The following is a 23,054-nucleotide window of genomic DNA, read 5'->3' as shown; positions in this document are numbered from 1 at the left end:
CTATCAATTTTTAAACCTTTTGATTGTAACGCATTTCTCCAGCTTTCTAGTTTTATTGCCAATATTAAACATGAAAATAGTTCATAATCTAAAATTATACAATAATTGGTAGACTTCTTATCCAGAAGCAGGGGATAAAGATTTACCTCAATCCCAAGCCGAGTCACAGATGCAACCTCCCTTGCAATGGCCATTGTAACCTACATTGGAACATAGATGCCTCTTGTAACCATCAAAGGACTCCCATAACCATCAAAAGAGTAAAGATATCCCAAAGTGTTAAGCATGTTTTTCTTTCATATTCTGACCTTTGGATCAATATTTTGTGCTTGATCTCCTGCAAGTGCTTCTCCACTCACTTTAAGCAACACCCTCTGCCATTTATACGAGGGTTTGGATGTGCTAGCTTCATTCAATTTCATACCAAAAGGAGATATAGAAGATAATTGAGACTGCCTGTTAAAACCATGAAATTAATAAAGCAGATACCAAAAGATAGCACCAAAATGCAGTGTCAGAAGCAAAATATCCAAAGATAGAATATGTAATTGTGTGCAAAATAAAATATTGTCGTATAACATCTAAATCCAACGGTTTATGGAGAAAAATGTCCAACATTCAAGACTTTTAGTATTTAAGTGATCTCAAGAAAGAGAATTATTATGTAATGTCTAAAATTCCAAATGGAAAACAGAGAAAATACCCAAGGCAAAGTTCACAGAATCATGACCTATGTAGTCTGAAGAAAGAATATTGATCATTATCTCTTCTTTAAACAACTACACAGAAAATCAATGAATACTTGTCTCACATAATTCAAACTGAGAGATGAATCAAGAGAAACAAATCTTCTACAGTTTTAAGGGCATCAAGTCCTCCAACAATAAACATTCAAGGTGAACATTATTCAGTACTTATAGCACAAAGAACAACATATGATGCTTGCAAAGAAAAATATGTAGTTAAGGGACAAAATCATAGCCTGGGATTGAGAACTGCACATTTTTTCTCGTCCAACATCTCATATTTTGAAATTCATTTTGCAATCCTAAACTATACACAAAATAAATATCAAAAATAGAAAAACCACGTAAAATAACTAGATAGCATATAGAAAGGGCATATTTAGAATTTTAATTTGTTAAATCAAAGCGAGGAGATCAGATATGTCCCCAGTGAACTCCCACTGATCTTCTCATGTAAGTATTCTGATTATTATTCGACTTGCAAAAAATATTAGATGAGTAGCACGCCAATCTGTAATATGAGAAGTGTTGAAAGAGAGAGAGAGAGAGAGAGAAAGAGAATATATTGTTGGAGAATTACGTGATTTATGTAATTGTTAGATAAATTTGGAAAGTATTAACTGTCTGATTTTGAACTAATTATAGGCTAATATAGCTGGTGTATTAAAGTTTAGGTTGACTTATTTTATTTCCTGATCTTAGGGATTTGGTTGTATATTCCTTAATTTACTGGATTCTGATCTGATTGTATTCAGCTTATAAAGGTCGGGCTGCTTTGTATTAGAAAGTTATGAAATATACTTCAATTTTTCTCAATTTCTGTGTTATGGTATCAGAGCCCTAGGTGCTCTTTCTGGGATAAAATATTTCATCATTTACAGATTTCATAACAGCTTGGAGTTTAGTTTTTTACAGAAGAAAAAAAACGAGATGTCAGAGGTTACACAAACCAGCTCTCAATCGGAAGAGCCTACAATCCAACAACAGGTTCCTGGAGATCTACAGACCATTCAAGCTGCGTATAGGCTGAATGGAACGAACTATTTAAAGTGGTCTCAACTTGTTCAAACCTTTCTAAACGTGAAGGGCAAGCTCAACCATCTTCTTGGAAAAGGGCCTAAGAAGGAAGATCCAAAGTTTGCTGGTTGGGACGAAGAAGACTCAATGGTCATGTCATGGCTATGGAATGCTATGGTACCCGACATAAGTGATACTGTCATGTTTTTGACAACCGCTCAAGAGATATGGGAGGCGATCAAACAAACTTATTCGAAGAAAAATGATGCAGCCCAAGTGTACATGATCAAGGTGAAGCTAGCTGCTACAAAACAAGGGAACAAGACTATAACAGAGTATGCCAACACCCTGAAAAATTTGTGGTACGAGTTGGACTATTACCAGGTTCTCGAGAAGAAGAACAACGAGGATGCTGTGTTGTTGAAGGCTTTCATAGAAAAAGACCGAATCTTTGAATTCTTAGCAGGCCTTAATCGGGAATTCGATACTGTAAGAGTTCAGACTTTGGGGAAAGGATTATCCTCCCTAAATGAAGCAATCGCAACTATTCGTGCTGAAGAGAGCAGGAGAGGAGTTATGTTGGATTCGCAACCATTGGAAGGATCGGCACTCCTTACAACCGCTGCTAGTGAGCAAACTTTGGAGAAGAAGTCTTCAGCTACTACTGATTATAAGAAATCTGACCCGAAGAGGACATTCAAAGAGAATCTAGTATGTAACTATTGCAAGAAAACTGGTCATACGAAGGACACCTGCTATAAGCTACATGGAAGGCCACAAAACATGAATCAGTCAAACCGGAATTCCGGAGGAAGAAGCTGGCAGCAAAAGGGACAAGCCCACGTTGCACAAAATAGCACTAATAATACCAGTGATCAACCGAATTCCAGCAGTAGAGAATTCTGTAAGGAAGACATTGATCGCCTCCGATCCCTTCTTGATTCACTCGAAGAACCTACAGGTGCCTATTCATTAGCACTTTCTGGTATGTATTCTGGTTCTCATGCTCTTAGTGTCCCAGATAATGTTTTAATCCACCCACACTCTTGGATTGTCGACTCAGGGGCAACCAACCATATGACCAACTCATCCCAATCTTTTTCTTCTTATAAACCATGCCCTAGTAATAAAAAGATCACCATAGCTGATGGGAATTTAGTCACTGTTGCAGGACAGGGGGACATATCCTTAGGACCTTCCTTGTGTCTTAAAAATGTTTTACATGTGCCCAAATTGACAACCAATCTTTTATCTGTCAAACAAATCACCAAGGATATGAACTGCACTCTTATTTTCTCAAAAAATTCATGTGTGTTTCAGGACCGAGCTTTGGGGAAGACGATTGGGCATGCTAAAGAAAAGGATGGTCTCTACTGTCTCGAGCCCATGAGTGGAAAAGTGAGTACTGGAGTTGGTTGTTCATCTGTGCTAATGTCTGATTCCTCCACAAATAAAGACAAAATTCTCCTTCATCATTTTCAGCTTGGTCATCCTTCCTTTAGAACTCCCAGTCTTATGTTTCCTTCTTTGTTTAAAAATGTTGATTTGAAACAACTTCATTGTGATATTTGTAAAATTGCCAAACACAAACGTGTTTCCTTTCCTTTGAGCAATAATAAATCATCAGTTCCTTTTTATTTGATGCACAGTGATGTTTGGGGTCCTTCACGGGTTGCTAATTATTCTGGGGCACGTTGGTTTGTCATTTTTATAGATGATTGTACGCGGGTTACTTGGACTTTTCTCATAAAGCAAAAATCTGATGTAGCCAATATCTTTCCAATATTTCATAACATGATAAAAACACAGTTTGGGGTGAAAATTAAAAGGGTGAGGACAGACAACGGGAGAGAATATTTTAACCAAATTCTTTTACCATATTTGAATCAGGAGGGAATAGTTCATGAGTCCTCATGCATTGACGCACCCCAACAAAATGGGGTGACCGAAAGAAAGAATGGACATCTTCTCGAAACTACCTGTGCTCTTCTTTTTCAAAGACAAGTTCGAAAATATTTTTGGGGGGAAGCCGTTCTCACAGCCACTCATCTCATCAACCAATTACCTACCAAAGTCTTAGAGTTTAGAAGTCCTTGGGAAATACTTTCACATCATTTTCCAGACTTCCTTACTCCAAACAGGTTGTCTCCTTGGGTATTTGGGTGTGTTGTCTTTACTTATGTTCATGCACACAATCGAAGCAAACTTGATCCCCGAGCACTTAAATGTATTTTTATAGGTTACTCTTCAACTCAAAAAGGTTACAAATGTTACCATCCGCCTACTCGGAAAACCTACATTTCAATTGATGTCACATTTGTTGAACATGAGAGTTTCTTTCATCATCCTTCTCCTCAGGGGGAGGTAACAAGTGATGAAAAGGATGATGATGCAGATGTCCTCGATTTCGATCTTATGCCCAAATTGTCACCACCATCTTTGAGTCCAAGTTCTGCAACCGCTCCTGCCTCGGTTTCCTTTGGTTCCCCTCTTACCGCGGCTTCTCCAAGTCCGGATCACATTCATTCCCAGGTTTCACTACCTACTTCCGATCCCAGTTCTGATATTCCTCCACTTCAAAATCCAAGTGTGACATCTCCTGAATCTCAACCACAATCTCCTCCTAAAAATCCAACTCCATCAATCAATCCAGTAGTCACTAAACCACTTCAAGTTTTTTCGAGAAGGAAGGGAGGCAAGACTAATCTGAAGTAAGCCCAAAAGTCAGAACCTATGCTTGGGACAGAAACCACTCAAGAGAAAAACACTAATCAGGTAAACAATTCCACTCTTGTGTTTGATGAGACTGATTTAGAACTACCCATTACAGTTCGAAAAGGTACCCGAAGGTGTACACAACATCCACTCTCTCATTTTGTCTCCTTTAAAAAATTATCTCCCTCACATAGAGCCTTCCTTACTTATCTAAACTCAATAACCGTTCCTAAAACATTGTCTGAGGCATTAAACAGCAGGGAATGGAAGCAAGCCATGAAAGTTGAGATGGGCGCACAGGAAAAGAACAAGACTTGGGAGATGATCGAATTACCAAAGGGAAAAAAAACTGTGGGATGCAAATGGGTGTTTTCAGTAAAATTCAATGCAAATGGATCTCTTGAAAGGTACAAGGCGAGGCTAGTAGCAAAAGGATATACCCAGACCTTTGGTGTTGATTATCAAGAAACTTTTGCCCCAGTGGCAAAAATGAACACAGCAAGAATTTTATTGTCTTTGGCTACTAACTTTGATTGGACTTTACAGCAGTTTGATGTAAAAAATGCATTTCTGCATGGAGATCTTGAAGAAGAAATATATATGGAAGCTCCTCCAGGATTCAGTTTTCCGAAGAAGAATAGGGTATGCAGACTAAGGAAGGCACTATACGGACTGAAGCAATCCCCCAGGGCTTGGTTTGGCAGGTTTACAAGAGCAATGTCAGCAATGGGTTACAAACAAAGTCAAGGTGATCATACTCTGTTCATAAAACACTCAGGGGGAGTTAAAGTCCTCATTGTATACGTAGATGATATTATTATCACTAGCAATGATCAAGTTGAAAGGGAAACTCTTAAAGGTAAGCTGGCCACGGAATTTGAAATAAAGGACCTAGGCAAGCTGAAATACTTCCTGGGAATTGAAGTTGCTCGCTCCAAAGAAGGAATTTTCGTCTCACAACAAAAGTATGTGATTGATTTACTGAAAGAAACAGGAAAGATAGGCTGTAAGCCCGTGAAGACTCCCATTGAACCGAATCATAAGCTTAGAGAAGCTGTTGATGATGAGCCAGTTGACAAAAGAATGTATCAAAGACTTGTTGGAAGATTAATCTACTTGTCTCACACCAGGCCTAACATCGCCTATGCAGTTAGTGTAGTGAGCCAATTTATGCACAACCCAAAGGAAGTACATCTCCAAGCAGTATACAGAACCCTGCAATATCTAAAATCTAGTCCAGGTCGAGGCTTATTGTTCAAGAGAGGATTGTGCTTGAACTTAGAAGTTTACACAGACTCGGACTATGCAAGTTCAGTGTCAGATAGAAGATCAACCTCGGGTTATTGTGCCTTCCTAGGTGGGAATCTTGTTACATGGAGGAGCAAAAAGCAGCCAGTAGTTGCAAGGTCAAGTGCAGAAGCTGAATTTCGTGCCATGGCTTTAGGAATATGTGAATTATTATGGTTGAAAATAGTCCTGAAGGATCTTGGAGTTTCAGTTGAGAGGCCGATGAAGTTATATTGTGATAACAAGTCAGCCATCAATATTGCACATAATCCAGTGCAACATAACCGCGCCAAGCATGTGGAAGTTGATCGCCACTTCATAAAGGAAAAGCTCAATAATGGACTAATTTGCACTCCGTATGTCTCAACAAGAGGACAACTAGCTGATGTACTAACCAAAGGGTTAGCCAGTCCTGCATTTCAAAGAATTGTCTGCAAGCTGGGGATGGAAGATATTTATTCCCCAACTTGAGGGGGAGTGTTGGAGAATTACTTGATTTATGTAATTGTTAGATAAATTTGGAAAGTATTAACCGTCTGATTTTGTACTAATTATAGGCTAATATAGCTGGTGTATTAAAGTTTAGGTTGACTTATTTTATTTCCTGATCTTAGGGATTTGGTTGTATATTCCTTAATTTACTAGATTCTGATCTGATTGTATTCAGCCTATAAAGGTCGGGCTGCTTTGTATTAGAAAGTTATGAAATATACTTCAATTTTTCCCAATTTCTGTGTTATATATGAAAACGTATATCTTATTGAGTGAGTCATACAATAATACAATGGTGTTTATACAGGAGAAGCTACGGGAATAAGTGAGTGGAGAACAAGTAAACCCTATATATGGTAATTCTATATATGGTAATGAGGGGTAGGTGACAACTCATACAATACTGATTATACACATGTGACAACTCATACAATACTAACTGTACACGTGTGACAACTCATACAATATTGTACAACGTGACAACTCATACAATACTGTACAACACTCCCCCTCAAGCTGGAGAGTAAATGTCAATAACTCCCGTCTTGCTACATATGGAATCAATAGAGTTCTTGGGAAGCGCCTTAGTGAAGATGTCTGTCAGTTGTCTACCAGAAGGAAAAAAGGTGTAACAATCTCATTTAAGTCAACTTTAGATCGAATAAAATGGCAATCTACTTCAATGTGTTTAGTCCTCTCATAGTAGACTGGATTGCTAACAATATAAATAGCTACCTGATTGTCACGATGGAGAGGAATTGGGTACTGGACTGAAATCCCAAGTTCCTGTAAAAGAGTTTTCAACCAAGTAACTTCACAAGCAGTGCGTGCCGTGGCACAATACTCTGCTTCAGCACTGGAACAAGCCACAACTGACAGTTTCTTACTCCTCCAAGTTGCTAGATTTCCTCCTATGAAGGTGCAATAACCCGTGGTGGACCATCAATCAGAAGGAGAACCGCCCAATCTACATCTCTATATCCCTCAATCCAGAGATGTCCAGAAGATCGATAAAGCAGACCACGTCCCGGAGCACCCTTAAGATACTTCAAGACGTGTACAACTGCCTCCATGTGAGGTACCCGAGGACTAGTCATGAACTGGCTCACAACACTGACTGCATAAGAGATGTCTGTACGAGTGATTGTGAGGTAAATAAGTTTACCTACAAGTCTCCGATACATCTCTGGATCATCGAGTGGGTCACCATCATCCACCTTAAGTTTTACATTAGTCTCCATGGGTGTAGCTACAGGTTTCGAACCAAGATATCCAGTATCCTGTAAAAGATCAAGAGTATACTTCCGCTAAGAAAGACTAATGCCTTGTTTTGACCAAGCCACCTCAATTCCTAGAAAATACCGAAGTTTGCCCAAATCCTTGGTAAGCCAGCTAGAACTCAAGTGATGGTTTAGAACTTGTATCCCATCTTTATCATTGTCTGTAATAACGATATCATCTACATACACCACAAGAATCACAATACCCGTTTCGTTTTCTTAAAAAAGAGAGAGTGGTCAGCCTGGCTTTTGGTCATACCATGAGCTACCACTGCTTTACTGAACTTATCAAACCATGCACGAGGGGACTGTTTGAGGCCATAGATAGACTTCTTGAGATGACATACACACTCCCCCTATACTCAAACCCAGGTGGTTAAGTCATATAGACCATCTTAGTAAGGTCACCGTGAAGAAAGGCATTTTTAACATCAAGTTGATGAGGTGGCCAGTCTAGATTAGCTGCAAGAGAGATTATCACACAAATAGAATTTAGTTTGGCCACAGGAGAGAACGTCTCAGTATAATCAAGGCCATAAGTCTGAGTGTAGCCTTTAGCAACAATTCAAGCTTTGAGACAGTCAACAGTACCATTAAGCTTCTATTTTACAGTAAAAACCCAACGACAACCAACAACCTGAGTATCGGCTTAGAAACAAGGTCCCAAGTATAATTCAATTTTAAAGCGTTTATTTCTTCTTCTATAACTTTCCTTCACCCTGGATGAGCAAGTGCCTCCCTATAGGACTTAGGAAGAGCAATAGAGGATAATGACAAAGAAAAAGCTTAAAGGGAGGAAGACAATTTTTTATACGATACAAAATTGGAGATAGGGTGATTGATACAAGATCGTTTAACTTTCTGAACAACAATAGGTTAATCAAGATTAGAGTCCGGAGAGCTGGAAGAATCTCCAAGCAACTGGTGGAAGTGGCAAGGCTGGTTTACTTCTTCAGTCGTTGGAACATGATTAACTACTCTTTTCCTGCGACGAGCATAGACACGAAGAGCTGGTGGGATGTCATAATAAAAAACTGGAGTTTGAAGAATAGACTCTTGAAGAATAGAGTCCTCCAAACGACTGCCTTCCTGGGAATAATAAGGAACATCCTCAAAGAAAGTTACATCTGCACACACAAATTGTTTACGAATAGTTGGACTGTAACATTTATATCCCTTTTGAGTGCGAGAATAACCTAAGAAAATATATTAGTCTCGTCCCGGGCTTAGATTATTAACAAAACAGGCACACCCAAACACCTTTGGAGGAATGGAAAAAGGATTTTTGTCAGAAAACATCATTTGGAAGGGTGATTTTCCTTGAAGGACCCTAGAAGGCATGCGGTTTAAAAGATAAGTAGCAACCAGAACTGCATCTGCCCAAAAATGTAGCGATAGCTAGGAGTGGGCCATTCTTCCGTTCAACAACTCCATTTTGTTGAGGGGGTATGAACACAAGATGTTTGATGGATAATGCCCTTTGACTCAAGAAACGTTTGAAAAACATTAAGTTTATATTCAAGGGCATTGTCATTTCTAAGAACAAGTAATTTTGCATCAAACTGATTTTGAATTTCAGCATAAAAGGATTGAAAAACAGAGAATACTTGAGATCCATCTTTAAGAATATAAACCCAAGTTAAATGTGAATAATCATCAATAAATAACACAAAATAACGAGCACCAAATAAACCAATAGTACGAGCTGGTCCCAAAAATCCGAATGTAGTAACTCAAAAGGTTTTAAACTTTTTTAATCAAAACGAGACTTAAAAGTAGCCCGACGATGTTTAGTAAGTTCGGAAGTAGTACAATTAAACTTAGAAAAATCAACTAAAGAAGGTACCAAGGCTCGAAGACTATTTGAAGAGGGATGTCCAAGGCGGCAATGCCACTAGTAAGCTGAATGGGAGGTGGAATGTAGGCTGTCAGAGCAGTAGTTAGCTGGAAAGTAAAGACCATCCTTCTCAAACCCCCCACCAATCGTCTTCTTCATCTTGAGATCCTGAAAGACGGAACAGGAAGGAGAAAAAGTAACTGAGCAATTTAAATCTGATATGATTTTGCGACCTGACAATAAATCGAATGAAATTGAGGGATATATAAAACTGGTGAAAAAGTGAGACCCGAAGTGTGGAAAGTACCAATTCCATGAACAGGTGATTTGGCATAATTTGCTATAGTAACAACCGATGGTAAGAAAACATGAGAAATATCATAAAAAAGATATGGGTTACCTATTATGTGATCAGATGCCCCTGAATCAATGATCCAAGGTATAGAAGATGAAGCATAGAGACACGTATTACCTGAAGTAACATTAGTAGCGGTGGAGAAGGGCTGATTTGCACGCTCACGCTTTACCAGAGAATCACAATCGACTTTAGAGAGAACGGCTTGTTCATTCGCAAGAGTGGGAGTAGTCTCCTCCGAAACCGAAGCTTGATTAGCCCAAGCTGGCTTACCATGAAGAGCCCCGCAGAAGTCAACATAGTGATTGTTTCAGCCACAATGAGTACACTTTTTGCTGTTGCGACCCCCTCTGCCGCCACGAGTATGTATCATGTCGCTCAGTAGGAACAACAAGAGCAGTGTGGTTATCCTTCTCAATCACAGGGGCATGAATAGATGCTCTTCGAACTCAAGCAAAAGTCTCACTTGATGTGGGTATCTCTTTTCCAGACAAAATCTGCGAACTGATCCGAGCGAGTTCGGGTTTAAGTCTACATAAAAATTTTGCAACCCGAAACTCCTCCCTATGTCGTTTTTGTTGTTCTATGTCTGTAGTCAATGGTTGGTAGATATTCAATTCTTCTCACATGCCCTTCAGTTCTGAGTAATAATCTTCAACAGAATGATCTCCCCGCTAGAGATTAAAAATATCCTGGTACTACTGATAAAAACAAGAATTATTCTTCTCTGAAGAATACATGTCCCCGAGATTTTCCCAGATATCTTTGGCAGATTCTAGGAATGACACGTTGTTGTAGATCTCAAGCTCCAAGCTGTTTCATAACCAAGTCCATCTTCTTTCTCCCAAGCCTCAATAATATTTTCATCACTGGTGGGTTTGGTTGATTTAAGATAAGACAGTTTTCCTCGAGCCCGTAAGAACACCTCTATGGCTTGAGACCATTGAAGGTAGTTCGAGCCTTTCAGTTTGGTGATGGTGATTGACCCAAGAAGATGGGATTCCTTAGTATCCATCACAAGAGCTGCCGAACAAATGAGATATAGTAGCGAGAGGGAGCCGAGATAAGAGAACCAAGATCTAGTTGAGATGAACCTGAGAGAAATTATCGAGGAGAGAGCCGAGGAGGGATCCAAGAGAGATTGCCAAGACGAGAACTGAGATCACTGAGGAGAGATTGCAGAGAGAAAGCCAAGATGAAATCAAGATAGGAGTCTGAATAAGACTAAAAAAATATTTAAAGAGGGATTGATTTCCGCTCTAATACCATGTTGAAAGAGAGAGAGAGAGAGAGAGAAAGAGAATACATGAAGACGTATATCTTATTGAGTGAGTCATACAATAACACAATGGTGTTTATATAGGATAAGCTACGGGAGTAGGTGAGTGGAGAACTAAACCCTATACATGGTAATTCTATATATGGTAATGAAGGGAAGTGACAACTCATACAATACTAATTGTACACGTGTGACAACTCATACAATACTAATTGTACACGTGTGACAACTCATACAATACTGTACAACGTGACAACTCATACAATATTGTACAAATCCTCATGAATCCCACTGTGCTTCAATTTTAACACAAAAAATTTGATTTAAACAAAAAATGACATTTTTTTGCTTCAGACATAAGACCAAGTGGAGAACCTTAGAAAAAATTTCAAGAACTATAAGGGCAATTGCTTGGTTTAATGATAAAACTTCAGTGTTGTAGACATTAAAATTTCATGGACTTTTTCCTTTGCAAGTTGGTCCATCAAATATGGGTCTCATATTTAATTGGCCAAACTTGGTGTTTCCACAAAATTGGGACACTTCGAATGTGCAGGCGTTCCAGAATCTCGGAAGATTCAGAGAGGTCAAACAAAAAGGAAGATCCTTTTGGAATGATCAAGCAATTGTGAGGTTTTGGATTTGCCTTCAATGAAAGGACTTTTAGTTAAGACTACAATGCTATCTATTAAATTGAAATGCAATACTGAAAGTAAGTGCATGAATGTAAAGGAATTGAAAGGACTTGTATTGAGTATTGAAATTGCTTGAATTGAAATACAAGGTATTGAATGTTGATTGATGTCGTTGAGAGAGTTTGAAATGTAGTCCTAAGTACACTATTTATAGGCATTACAAGCCTTACAAGAAGGACCCATGTCCTATAAAGTAACTGCCTATTTCTTCTTTACAAGACACTTATCCCATGTCCAATGAGAGAATCCTAACTTCCAGACCCACGAACTGTTTCATTCTTCCACTGCTGCCATGTATCCCACGTTCCTTCAACTGCTTATCTGAAAATGTGTGTGTGTGTGTGTGTGTGTGTGTGTGTGTGTGTGTGTACCACATCTTTAAATTATTGCTGATTTATTCCTTTTCTGAAATAGAATTTGTCCATTGCAACAAACCACGATCCCATTATCCCTAGAATTTAGGAACCACCTTCCTTAGCTGTTCCTTGATTTTGAACTCCTTGTTAATAGGGACTTCTAAACTGAGTTGGGTAGTTCATAGCAGTTTTCATACATGTCCAACTTGTTAAGCCAATCTCTTCCTTGATTATAGGAAGCAAACTATCCAAGAATTCCCATTGCCAGCGGCAGAAGTTCAACTTCCAGACCCACGAACTGCTGTCTTCTTCCAGCGATGCCATATGTCCCACATCCTTGCCTGCTTGTTCGAATATATATATATACATATAAATGTATATATATGTTTATACCACGTTCTGCAACAACAACATCATTCCCTTTAAAATAAGACTTCTCTTGGTGCTTATAGTTGACAAAAATTCTGACTTTCTCCTTAAATTTAGGAACCAACTTATCCCACCTTCTTTAGCAAGTACTTGGCCCACTTCCCTTGTAATTTGTAAGAGTTCTTCTACGTGCAAACTTTATTGGCCAATTGCCTCCTTAATTATAGGAACTACCTTATCCATTAAGGTATTCATAGGCTAATTTCATTCTAGGCTCAAACAAGGCTTTATTCGTGGTTGAATTAAGATGGCCAGCTGTCCCTATTATCTGGCTGAACTAAAATGGCCAGCTGTCCCTTCTTAATTCTGCCATGTGTAATATTTCAACTAGCACAAGTGTAGCTTCCTCTAATGTCCACATGTTAGAATTTTGTTCATCATCTATCATTGCCATGTGTCGACCTAAAATTGGACCATGAGTTGGTCAAATTGTCTTCTTTTCATTGCCCATGTCAACGCCGAAGTGGCTGCCACCTAGGTTGCCATTTTTGTGTGTCGACACTTGGTCAACTTAAATTATTTAATTAGTCCAGCCCAAAAGATAATTATTCCTAATAAAATATATTTGAAATAATTATTTTTATGGATAATTATCACAATATAACCGACTCGGCCCAGTTATAATTATGTCTTTATCAAGAGAGGACACATGTCATTATTCTATTAATCCAAAAAGCCTATAAATAGAGGCATGGAGGAAGAGGAAGTCCAGAAATTGAGAGACTCAGAAGTGCAGAAATTCAGAGACTCAGAAGTCCAGAAATCCAGAGTAAAATACAGAGCCGACATTCATCCCCAACACCCAATCCTTTAAAAAGAAGAGCAATAAGCACAACCAAAGCACATCCAATCCAAAGTCGTGTCGTTCTTCCACAAATTCAACAAATTCTCTGAAAACGAAGAACAACAAGCACATCCAATCCAAAGTCGTGTCGTTCTTCCTCAAATTCAACAAAGAACAAGCAACACATCAAAACAGTGCCATTCTTCCGCAAATTCAACAAAGAACAACAAGCACATCAAAATCGTTCCGTTCTTTCCCTGCAATTCAACAAGTTTGAAGAATCATCAAACAACACTGTTCGAGATCAAGCTTCGTCAACCCTCGATCAAAAATCATCGGCAGTCTTCCTCAACTACAAATACTTGAAGAAGATTGTCAATAGCCGGATTTAAGATCAAGCTCCAACAGCCTTGGATCCAACCAACAAAGGAGATCGAATCAGAGAATATTTTCTTTCTTTTGCAAAGAATACCTCAGAGGATTGTACTCAAATTTCATAAATTAATAAAATTATTATTTGCCCCATCTTTCGTTATTTTATTTGCAAACTACGAAATTTGTGTGTACAAGTATGACAAACAGATTTAAGCCTGATAACCACTTTTTGCAAAATAATGCCTGTTCTCCCCCTTCCAACATCTTGAATGGCCACGACAAGCCCTAGTTAATGGCATTTTTTATGTTTGTGTGGTGAATAGAACCCAAGCGTTGTGGAGAGTCATAAGCAAGACCATGGAATTCGATTTGGAACTTTTGCCAACACGTGTAGAAAACATCGATAATAAAGAAGGCAACATATGAAACAAAATTATAACAAGATTGAGATGGAGAGACACTGTTGAGGCATGATAACAGAACTCAAACCACCTATGATTTCTTTGGACATAATCATACAATATAATGAGAGGAACCACTCCTCAAAGCAGCAATGGAGAACAAATTTTAACCTCAGCAGTTTTTAAATTAGATGTGAAGGCTTTAGGTGAACAAGAAAACCATTTACATAGGTTATAGGTGGGTACACTCTTCCTGATTAACCTTAAACATTTCTTTTTCTTTTTCTTATTCAGGAGGGCGCATTGTCTCAACTCTAAGTAAATACTTAAATGAACAAGAAAAGTTGCCCAAAAAAAAAATGAGAGAGAGAGAGAGAGAGAGAGAGAGAGAGAGAGAGAGGGAGAGGGAGAAAACCAGCACGACCATTTATAGTGAGGAAAAAGTATACATTTCTCAACTATTAACAGATCAAATTGTTAAATATGTAACTTGATCTCGATCATGTTTCTAGAGTTTACTTTTTTTTTTTTTTTTACTTCAGGTTTCTTCTTATCTTTTTGTTATTTTATTTTATTTCTATTGACAGATCAAATTGTTGAACACACAATAAACATGATCTCAATCATGTTTCTGGAGTTCTTTTTTTTATTATTATTTTGACTCCAGGTTTCTTCTTATCTTCTTTTTTCCTTCCTTATTCAATGGGGGTTATAATTCCATTGTACTGTACATGCAGCTGAACCTGCAATCTCAATTCCAGCTAAATAAATCATCTCTATAGATATCTATTTCTCATCAAGCTCTAAAATTATTCTTCCATTCTGATGTTAACCCTCTAAACTGATGTGACATTCCTTAAGATACTAGGTGATGATGACATAGAAACCTGCCATGGAACTTGGTTTGCACCAGTTGGCAAGTAATGAATTTGATGCTATTGGTTGTGAAGTCTACTCATGCAACAAGCAACCAACCCTGCATAAATTCCCCTAACTGGGAAAGTCAGGGAATGTAGGCTATGAGGCCCATTTCAATAGCAAACTGCAATTATCTCAGGCATCTAACCCTGCTTAAGAGAACTTCATTATACCAAAAGCTCTGCCTTTCACATTCCAGAGGCTAGCTAATTTTTATGAAAGATAAGGACAAGTGCTGCAGATGTCAGTCCCTTGGAATAAGTTGAATAACTCACTCCAATAGCTAATTGAAACAAATATCCGTGAGAATTTTGTAAAGAACTCGAATAGTGGCGAAGGAGGGAAAGAGAGATTGTGTGTGTGTGTGGAGGAGAGAAGGGGGGGTTTGAAAGATAGTCTAGTATGTTTCAAAAAGTGAACCAAAAAAATGAAAAGGAAACAGTAGTTCTTTGTGACAGATAAACTAATCCATCAAAGAGTTTTGGAGGGGATGTACATAGCATGCATAAGCTTTGAACAAAATGGAGATCAACCTACACAAGAACTACAATTATGGCTCTCCCAAAAATTAGTAAAGGCTTCTCTGGAACTGAGTAACTTTATTATAGCCAATGACAAATGGTACAAGAAGCTCACCAGAAAATGTTTTAACTTCACAACAAGCAACTCTAATCCTTCTAAAATGCACTAGTTCTTCTCCATCCAAAAACACCAATTCAAGCACAAGGGCAACGAATTAAGAACTTGTTCTCTACCATACATTTTTACTTTGCTTTAGTTCCAATCAAGGTTTTAAATAACAATGACAGCTGCAGTGCTGGTAAGGATTGTTTTCACATGGGTGCAGAATAAACAGACATAACATAATTGACGTGAATGCTAAAGCAGTGACTTTTCTTGTGTCGTAAAGATTTTTAACGAATTTTGTTGAATTTAGAAAGATGATTTCATATGGGATATGAAATTTATATTGAAGTTTAGGTCAATGGAGAAAAAGATTACAATTTTTTTATTTTTCACTGTTTGATGAGCAAATATACACTCAAATAATAAAAAGTTATAGAGCTTTGCTAAATGGACTTACAAAATGAAATGTTTATGATGAAATAATGAGAGTTCAAATTATCACATGAAAAATCCTTACTATATGTTTCATTGATGGTCTTTTTACGTACATGTTTTTTTTTTTTCAGGAGAAGGATACTTTATTTACCAAATATATATATATATATATATATATAGGACTATCTAATTGATGATATTTTTAATACATTTGTACAAGTAAACTCAAATTCATGAAAAGCATGTGATAGGGAAGTAACTCTCAGTTCCAAACCCTCTCACAGTTACCAATCGTTCACTTACAATATTTATCTCTCATTAAATTTCCTATTTACTTATTTTTCAACTCTTAATATAAAACCTCATAACACCTCTCCCTAATTCCCCCTGCCACCATAAATTTCTTTCTGACCTCCCCCGGCTAAAGTTGATCACAAACATTGATCTCCTTCTCCTGTCCCGACCACGATTGTGAAAACCAAAAAAAATTAACAAAGTTTACAAGTCAATTTTATATGCGATTCTACTGATTGTTACGCATATGTGATTCTACTGGTAATCAATTTTGTGTTCGGCTGCTATGTTCATGAAATGTTGTCGCCCATTAGAACTAATAGACTCTTTGTTCGCTGGATGCATATAAAAGTTATTAATAACATTGAAATGTGAATTTTAAACTTGTGATATGTGATTACTTGACTGGTTGATAACATCTAAGTTTGCTCAGATAAGCTCAAGATAAATAACCCAACAAAGCAACAAAATACTAAAAGGAAAACATTGCCATTGTAGACTACATAAAAAGTTTAAAACTAATTATATATAGTTTTTCAAAATCTTAAACATGAAAATAGGCTACCCAAAACAAAACCACATCAATCTATCAAGCAAAAAAGAAAAATTATCTTGAGATTATCACAAACATGGCTATCGGAGAGGTAAATGATATCTGAGTCAGTTTCAGCTAGTGGAAAGTGGCTGCATTTGAATTCCATAGCATATGCCAGACACAACAGAGAGAGAAGAGAGGAAGACAAGCCGAATAGGGGTTTGGTGTGGGTTTATGTGGTGGACATTACTGAAATAAATTTAAAAACCATGAAGAGCAAGGACAAAGGGGGGAAATTTTTCCCAAATCCACATTTTAAAAGCTGTTTTTAGGCCAGAAAAAATCCTAAGCAGCTTTAACCAAACCACAATTTTGTGTCTGGCAATACAGCGATTTGTGTTTTTCCAAACTGCATCCAGTTGCAGTTGACCAAAATAAACATTCGGTTTGCACAAACGTACCCAAAATAAACCATCTGTACAATTACGAATCTAAACATATTAGCCACAACACAGATAGTAGTTGGATTAAAGTCCATTTTCACAAACATAAATTTGTTATATTTATAGCACAATAATACATGCAATTTGCTCATAACAATTCCACTCCTCAAAATGATTAAAAGCACCTTCCACCTGACATTGAGTGCCAACTTTCAGAGAAACAGGGACCCCTCAATTTTTTGGCTATCTAGAAACCTCGATCTGGTACTTTCCCAGTCAAGGATATCATTGTCAAATACAGAAGTCATCACTCACTAGAACAACCTTGGTTCTAACTTTGAGAGACCCCTGTGTGTGTATTAGTGTGTATATATATTTTTTAAATACTTCCTTATTGACACACCATTAACTATCCTTGTTGTCCTTCCTCTTGCAATCTTAATTACCAAGCAAATCAAATAATATCACTTCTGAAATACGAACATATACCAGTCCCACATTCATTCCATTCTCAAAACCTTGACGGCCATGTGCATTTTTCATATATCATGGATACTCAAATAAAACAAGAGCAATTTTCTTTGAATAAGTTAAATATTCTTCACAAAAACCAGCTCAAAAGTCATGAAAAACCTGAAATTTCAAACCATTTCATACAGTAAATTTAACAAGCACCCAAAACCCATAATCATTTACAGAGTTCATAAACAACCCATTACCCCTCATAAACACAACATCATACCTTATGAATGCATAACACATATACACATACATGAAGAGTGAAGAGTGAGCACTGATACCTGATATTCATGGAGTCTGAGGTGGAACCCATTTCAGAAGAAGAGCAATTAATTACCACTCGTCCATACGAGCTCTGATAGCCCATCATCGTTAGGTTCCAATGGTGGGGTTTGAAGATACACAGAGAAGGGGAAGGTGAAGGTGAAGATGAAGAAAATTGAGGAGAGACGGTGTTTTGAGATAAAATGGGGCGGCCAAAGGAAGTAGATAGCGCCATCAGAAACTAAAACCGAAAACAGAAGAGGAGTCACACAGGTAATAATCCCCACAACGAGTTATCAATTCGCACTGCCAGACTTGCTTTCAATTTATGGACGCTTTGTTTAATCATTATTTTCACAAAAATAAAAAATTGTGATTTCTCCTCTTCATTTATGGATTTTTTAGATTATGTCGTTTTCTGGTGGAAAGTGCTATTTCTATAATAATATCTCCTGCGTGCCTGAATGAGAATTGAAAAATCCAAATTTTTTTTTCTTACGAAAATATTTTCTTTTTCTATTTCCTTTATTCGATAGTACTATTTCCTTTATATATATATCTATATATTTGACGTTTCAACCATTTAACACTCAAATAAGCGTGTCATTTATAGAAGTCCAAAGAATAGCCGCTAAGGGCGGCTCAAACCCTAGGCAACTTACGCAATTGCATAGGACCTCCCCCTTAAAGAAGCCCAATCAACTTACCATGTTTATTATGTTTATTGTGATTTTTTTAATAATTTAGTGAAAAACTATAAAATCCCCGAGTCTTAGTCTGCTAATTTGATGACAAATTTTTATAAGATTGTTTGGCCTTAAATTTTTCAGGAGCTTGTAAGAATTTTTAAAAAAATAATACTTGTATCGATTTGTTGCAATGAATTACCAAACAAATTTAATTTAATTTAATTGATCATTTATGCAAGAAGTAGGACCCTCCACTTACTTATATTCTACATAAATAATCAAGAGTTAATTACAATGACACCCCTAAGGCTTGCTATAATGACATCCATATACAACTTAACTCTTTTTTGGACGAAGACATCCTTTAGGTTTGATAAAGTTAATAAAGACACCCCAATGGTCATTACACATTGTGAATTGACATTATTGTTCTTTGACACATTCAATTACCAATTTATCCAATACAATTCTTTTTAACTAACCAAAATACCCTAGTAACCAAACCAACAGCCACCACACCCGCCACGACTAGTTCACACCGACCACCACCCATTTCATAGCCCTACCATATCCGCCACCACACCCAACACCATGGTGCTTGAAATAGAGTTATCAAATATCACAAAATACAAAATAGAAAGAGAGAGATATCATAGCCCTACGACGCCGTTTTGGGATATGTTGATAGCTTTGATGAGGCAAAGGTCGAGGAAGGTTGAGTCGTTGTCATCGTCCTCAACAGTGATGGCTCGTTTGCGCTTAGATATGTGGTTGTGGTGGTGGCGATTTCAATTATTTGTCCTCATTTTGATGGAGAAATTACAAAACCCCAATTTCTGTGCAATTTTTTGGTGGGGTGTGGTTATGTGTGCGCGTCTGTGTATATGTATCTATGTATGTGTGTGTGTGCAAGAGAAGGAAGAAGAAATTTCAATTATCTATGTATATGTATGTGTGTGTGTGTGTGTGTGTGTGTGTAAGAAAGGGAATAAGCAAAACTTGGGGGTGGTCGTAGCTCTAGTTGTGGACGATGACGGTGATGAGTAATGGTGGTAAGAGGTGGAACAATTCGACGAGATGGTGGTTGTGGCAGTAGGTGCAAAGAAATGGTAGTGGTGGCAACACCGTGGTTGATGAGAGATAGTGGCGGTGGCAGCACCGTGGTTGATGAGAGATGGTACGAGTCGAAGGCAGTGGTGAGTGGGTGAGATCGAAGGCAGTGGTGAGAGTGGTGGTGGGTGACATCGAGGGCAGTGGTGGGTGAAATTGAAGGAGTGGGTTTTTTCTTAGGTTATCTTCAATTAGGTGGTGGGCGGAGGTTGGAGAATTGGGTGTGGTGGTGTCGATGAGGGTGGTGGCGGCTAATACCAACGTCGATGAGGGTGGTGGCGGCTAGTGCCATCTGGTGCTCTCTCTTTCCTGCTGCTCTTCCTTATATATATATATATATATATATATATATATATATATATATATATATATATATATATATAGGTTATCTTCAATTAGGTGGTGGGCGGAGGTTGGAGAATTGGGTGTGGTGGTATCGATGAGGGTGGTGGCGGCTAATGCCAACGTCGATGAGGGTGGTGGCGACTAGTGCCATTTGGTGCTCTCTCTTTCCTGCTGCTCTTCCTTATATATATATATATATATATATATATATATATATATGCAATAATGTATATAATGTTCATATATAAAGGTAAATTTGACTTTTTATGAGTTTTGATATTTCACAATAAAAATGAATTAAATTTTAAAGGGCAATCTCGTCATTTCTAATGTTTTAAAGATTTGTTTGGATCAAAATTATCATAGGGGGTGTCTTTGTCCAAAAAAAATATTTAAGTTGTATATGGCTATCAATATGTCAAACCTCAGGGGGTATCGTTGTAATTAATCCAATAATCAATAAGAAACATTCAGTTAGGTAATTCACTGTAACAAATCAGTACAAGTATCACTATTCTTCTTATATAATTCTTATACAAGAATAAGGCTCTGTTTGGTTAAATGGAAATAGCAAGAAAGGAAAATAACTAGAGAATGAAAAGAAAAGTGAAGTAAATGAAAAGAAAATTGATTTTCTAGTATGTATTTGGTTAGGAAGAAAATTTATTCAAGAAAATTGTAGAAAAATATCATATTATAGTTTGGATACATAAATTACTCTTATTTTATAAAATAATAAAAAATTAAGAATTAGTAATAAAATATATTAAAAAATGATGAAGTTTTCAATTAATTTAGATCTTTTGAATTATTATTATTCATGATGAAAAACAATTAGAAATGGAAGTCAAGTTAATTAAAAATTTATCAATGATAAAGTTGTTAGTGGATTCCAATTCTTTGAAACCTAGTAAAAAAATGTTGTTGTTTTCAAATATAAAATGAAATTGTTGGGTAAAATAATATTAATGGAAGTTGTTGGGTAAAATAGGAACACTAAATAAAAAAATATACTTTCACAAATATTTCCCAGTGTTTTGTGAAGGAAATATTTTGGAAAAAATAAAGGGTTACAAGAATCCTAATTTTCTAGAATTTTTCCTTTTCTATCTAACCAAACTATAAAAAAAATTTAAAATTTTCTATTTTCTTTCTTTTCTAGTTGATTCTATCTAACCAAATAAAGCCTAAGGCTACATTGTAAGAAAGTAAATTTAGATGTTTGATCGATCCTTTGCACGAAATCTCTCCATTGATTTATAAACATCTCACGGCAGTTGAAGGTTGTTAAATGGCAGTTGCAACCTCCACTATGTTAAAATTCAAAACTCCACGTTTTGAATTTAAATGCCAACAAACTTGATCATCCTCTTTTCATAGCATCACTTATCAAACTGTTGGGGTTTATATGCCCTGGTATAGCAAATTCCTATTTAGATTATAGTAACATATGTTCCTGACATATCTGAAATATTTATGAATTATATAATTGGTGAATTCAATGTATTATGTTCCGATTCACTATGAAATTGATAGTGTCCCTGTGATTACAAAAAAATATTTATATATATGTATATGATGGCAATCAATGCATGATATATAAATAGTAATTATAAATGGTTCATAGTCGGTAATTATGGATGGACTCATAATTAATTAAGATTTGAACTGGATCCGCGTTAGGTTGAGATATATTGCGAGAGCCGTCGTATGCAATTGCTCCCTATCACCGTCATGGTATTTGACTCTTAAGCATGAGAAAATTATAGACTCTTTTATTAATTAATAATTGCTTTGATTTGTTCGGCAGATTCTTCGGAATCCTTAAACCGACACTTTGGATAGTTATGTAATTAATAGTTAGAGGGTTATATTTTCGATATTTACACCATTGCTACTTGTATTTATTTTGTATTGATTATGGTTGATCATAAAGTAAATTCGAAGGCCTTCGTGTGTTTTTAGACAAAATGATTTATTATATATTTATTTATTTAAATTATTATTTTTGTCAAACAAATGTTTTATTGTGATTGAGTCAGAAATAATCAAAGGTACCAAAATAAATATATTAATTAAGTAGTCGGATTGATGACATTATTTATCCGATAACTAATTATGCATAGAAGGGTCAAAGTGCAACATTGATTTAGAGGTTATTTATTGTTTAATTGGAGTTCAATTAATTTCTTTTAGTGGAGTAGAAATTAATTTATGAATTAATTTAATTAGGTCCATGGACCGGGCCAATTATTAATTCATTGTAGCCAATAAAAATAATAAGCCCAAAAGTGTGATACCCCTCGGATCCGAGACACGGGCTGATCAGGCCCAGGCCCAAACCCGAGGGAATATCAAACAATTAAAGTATTTTAAATGAACACAGATTACAAAAAAATGATTTAAGAAATAAAAGAATAAGCGGAAAGATACTATAAAAGAAATCCTCAATAAAAACCTTAAAATATTAATAACTTAAAATCCTACAATCCAAAATCTCCAATCTTTTAACAACTCGGGAATCCATCTCTAGTGGACCCCTAATATAAAAATCCCAAACTGAATCAAAGTAAAACTGAAGATAAAATCTAAGTCGAACATCTAGAAAGAGATCCTACATCGTCGGAAGAATGAGTGACCGTCTCTGCTCCACACGAACAAGCTCAAGCCTAGAACTGTCGTACACCTGTAAAATAGGAGTGGGTCAGGCCCACGAACAAGTTCTATCCTACTACAATCCAAACAGAGACCCGATACGCATGTACATACTAAACAGTTCAACAATAGCTAATAGTCCGTACATAAATATATATCCACACTACTGGAC

At 36.8% G+C, this 23,054-nt stretch overlaps 1 protein-coding gene across 1 annotated transcript in view; it reads right to left on the bottom strand.

The window, feature by feature from the left end:
• The window catches only part of LOC132267323 (uridylate kinase PUMPKIN, chloroplastic), a 31,969-nt gene extending 13,517 nt beyond the window's left edge, over positions 1 to 18,452 (bottom strand). Inside the window, exons 1-3 of the mRNA XM_059768469.1 lie at positions 18,101 to 18,452; positions 309 to 456; positions 147 to 200 (exon numbers count right to left, since the gene is read on the bottom strand). Of these exons, the coding sequence (XP_059624452.1) occupies positions 147 to 200; positions 309 to 456; positions 18,101 to 18,318 (420 nt within the window). The 5' untranslated portion in view covers positions 18,319 to 18,452. The remainder of the gene's footprint in view (positions 1 to 146; positions 201 to 308; positions 457 to 18,100) is intronic.
• Positions 18,453 to 23,054: the final 4,602 nt, after the last annotated feature.

The sequence above is a fragment of the Cornus florida genome, unplaced genomic scaffold (assembly GCF_030987335.1).
Source record: "Cornus florida cultivar Cherokee Brave unplaced genomic scaffold, ASM3098733v1 CherokeeBrave_3.0.0_Hap2_Chr07, whole genome shotgun sequence".
Lineage (NCBI taxonomy): Eukaryota > Viridiplantae > Streptophyta > Magnoliopsida > Cornales > Cornaceae > Cornus > Cornus florida.
Note: the sequence above shows the minus strand (reverse complement) of the source record. Positions and strands in the feature narration are given on the sequence as shown.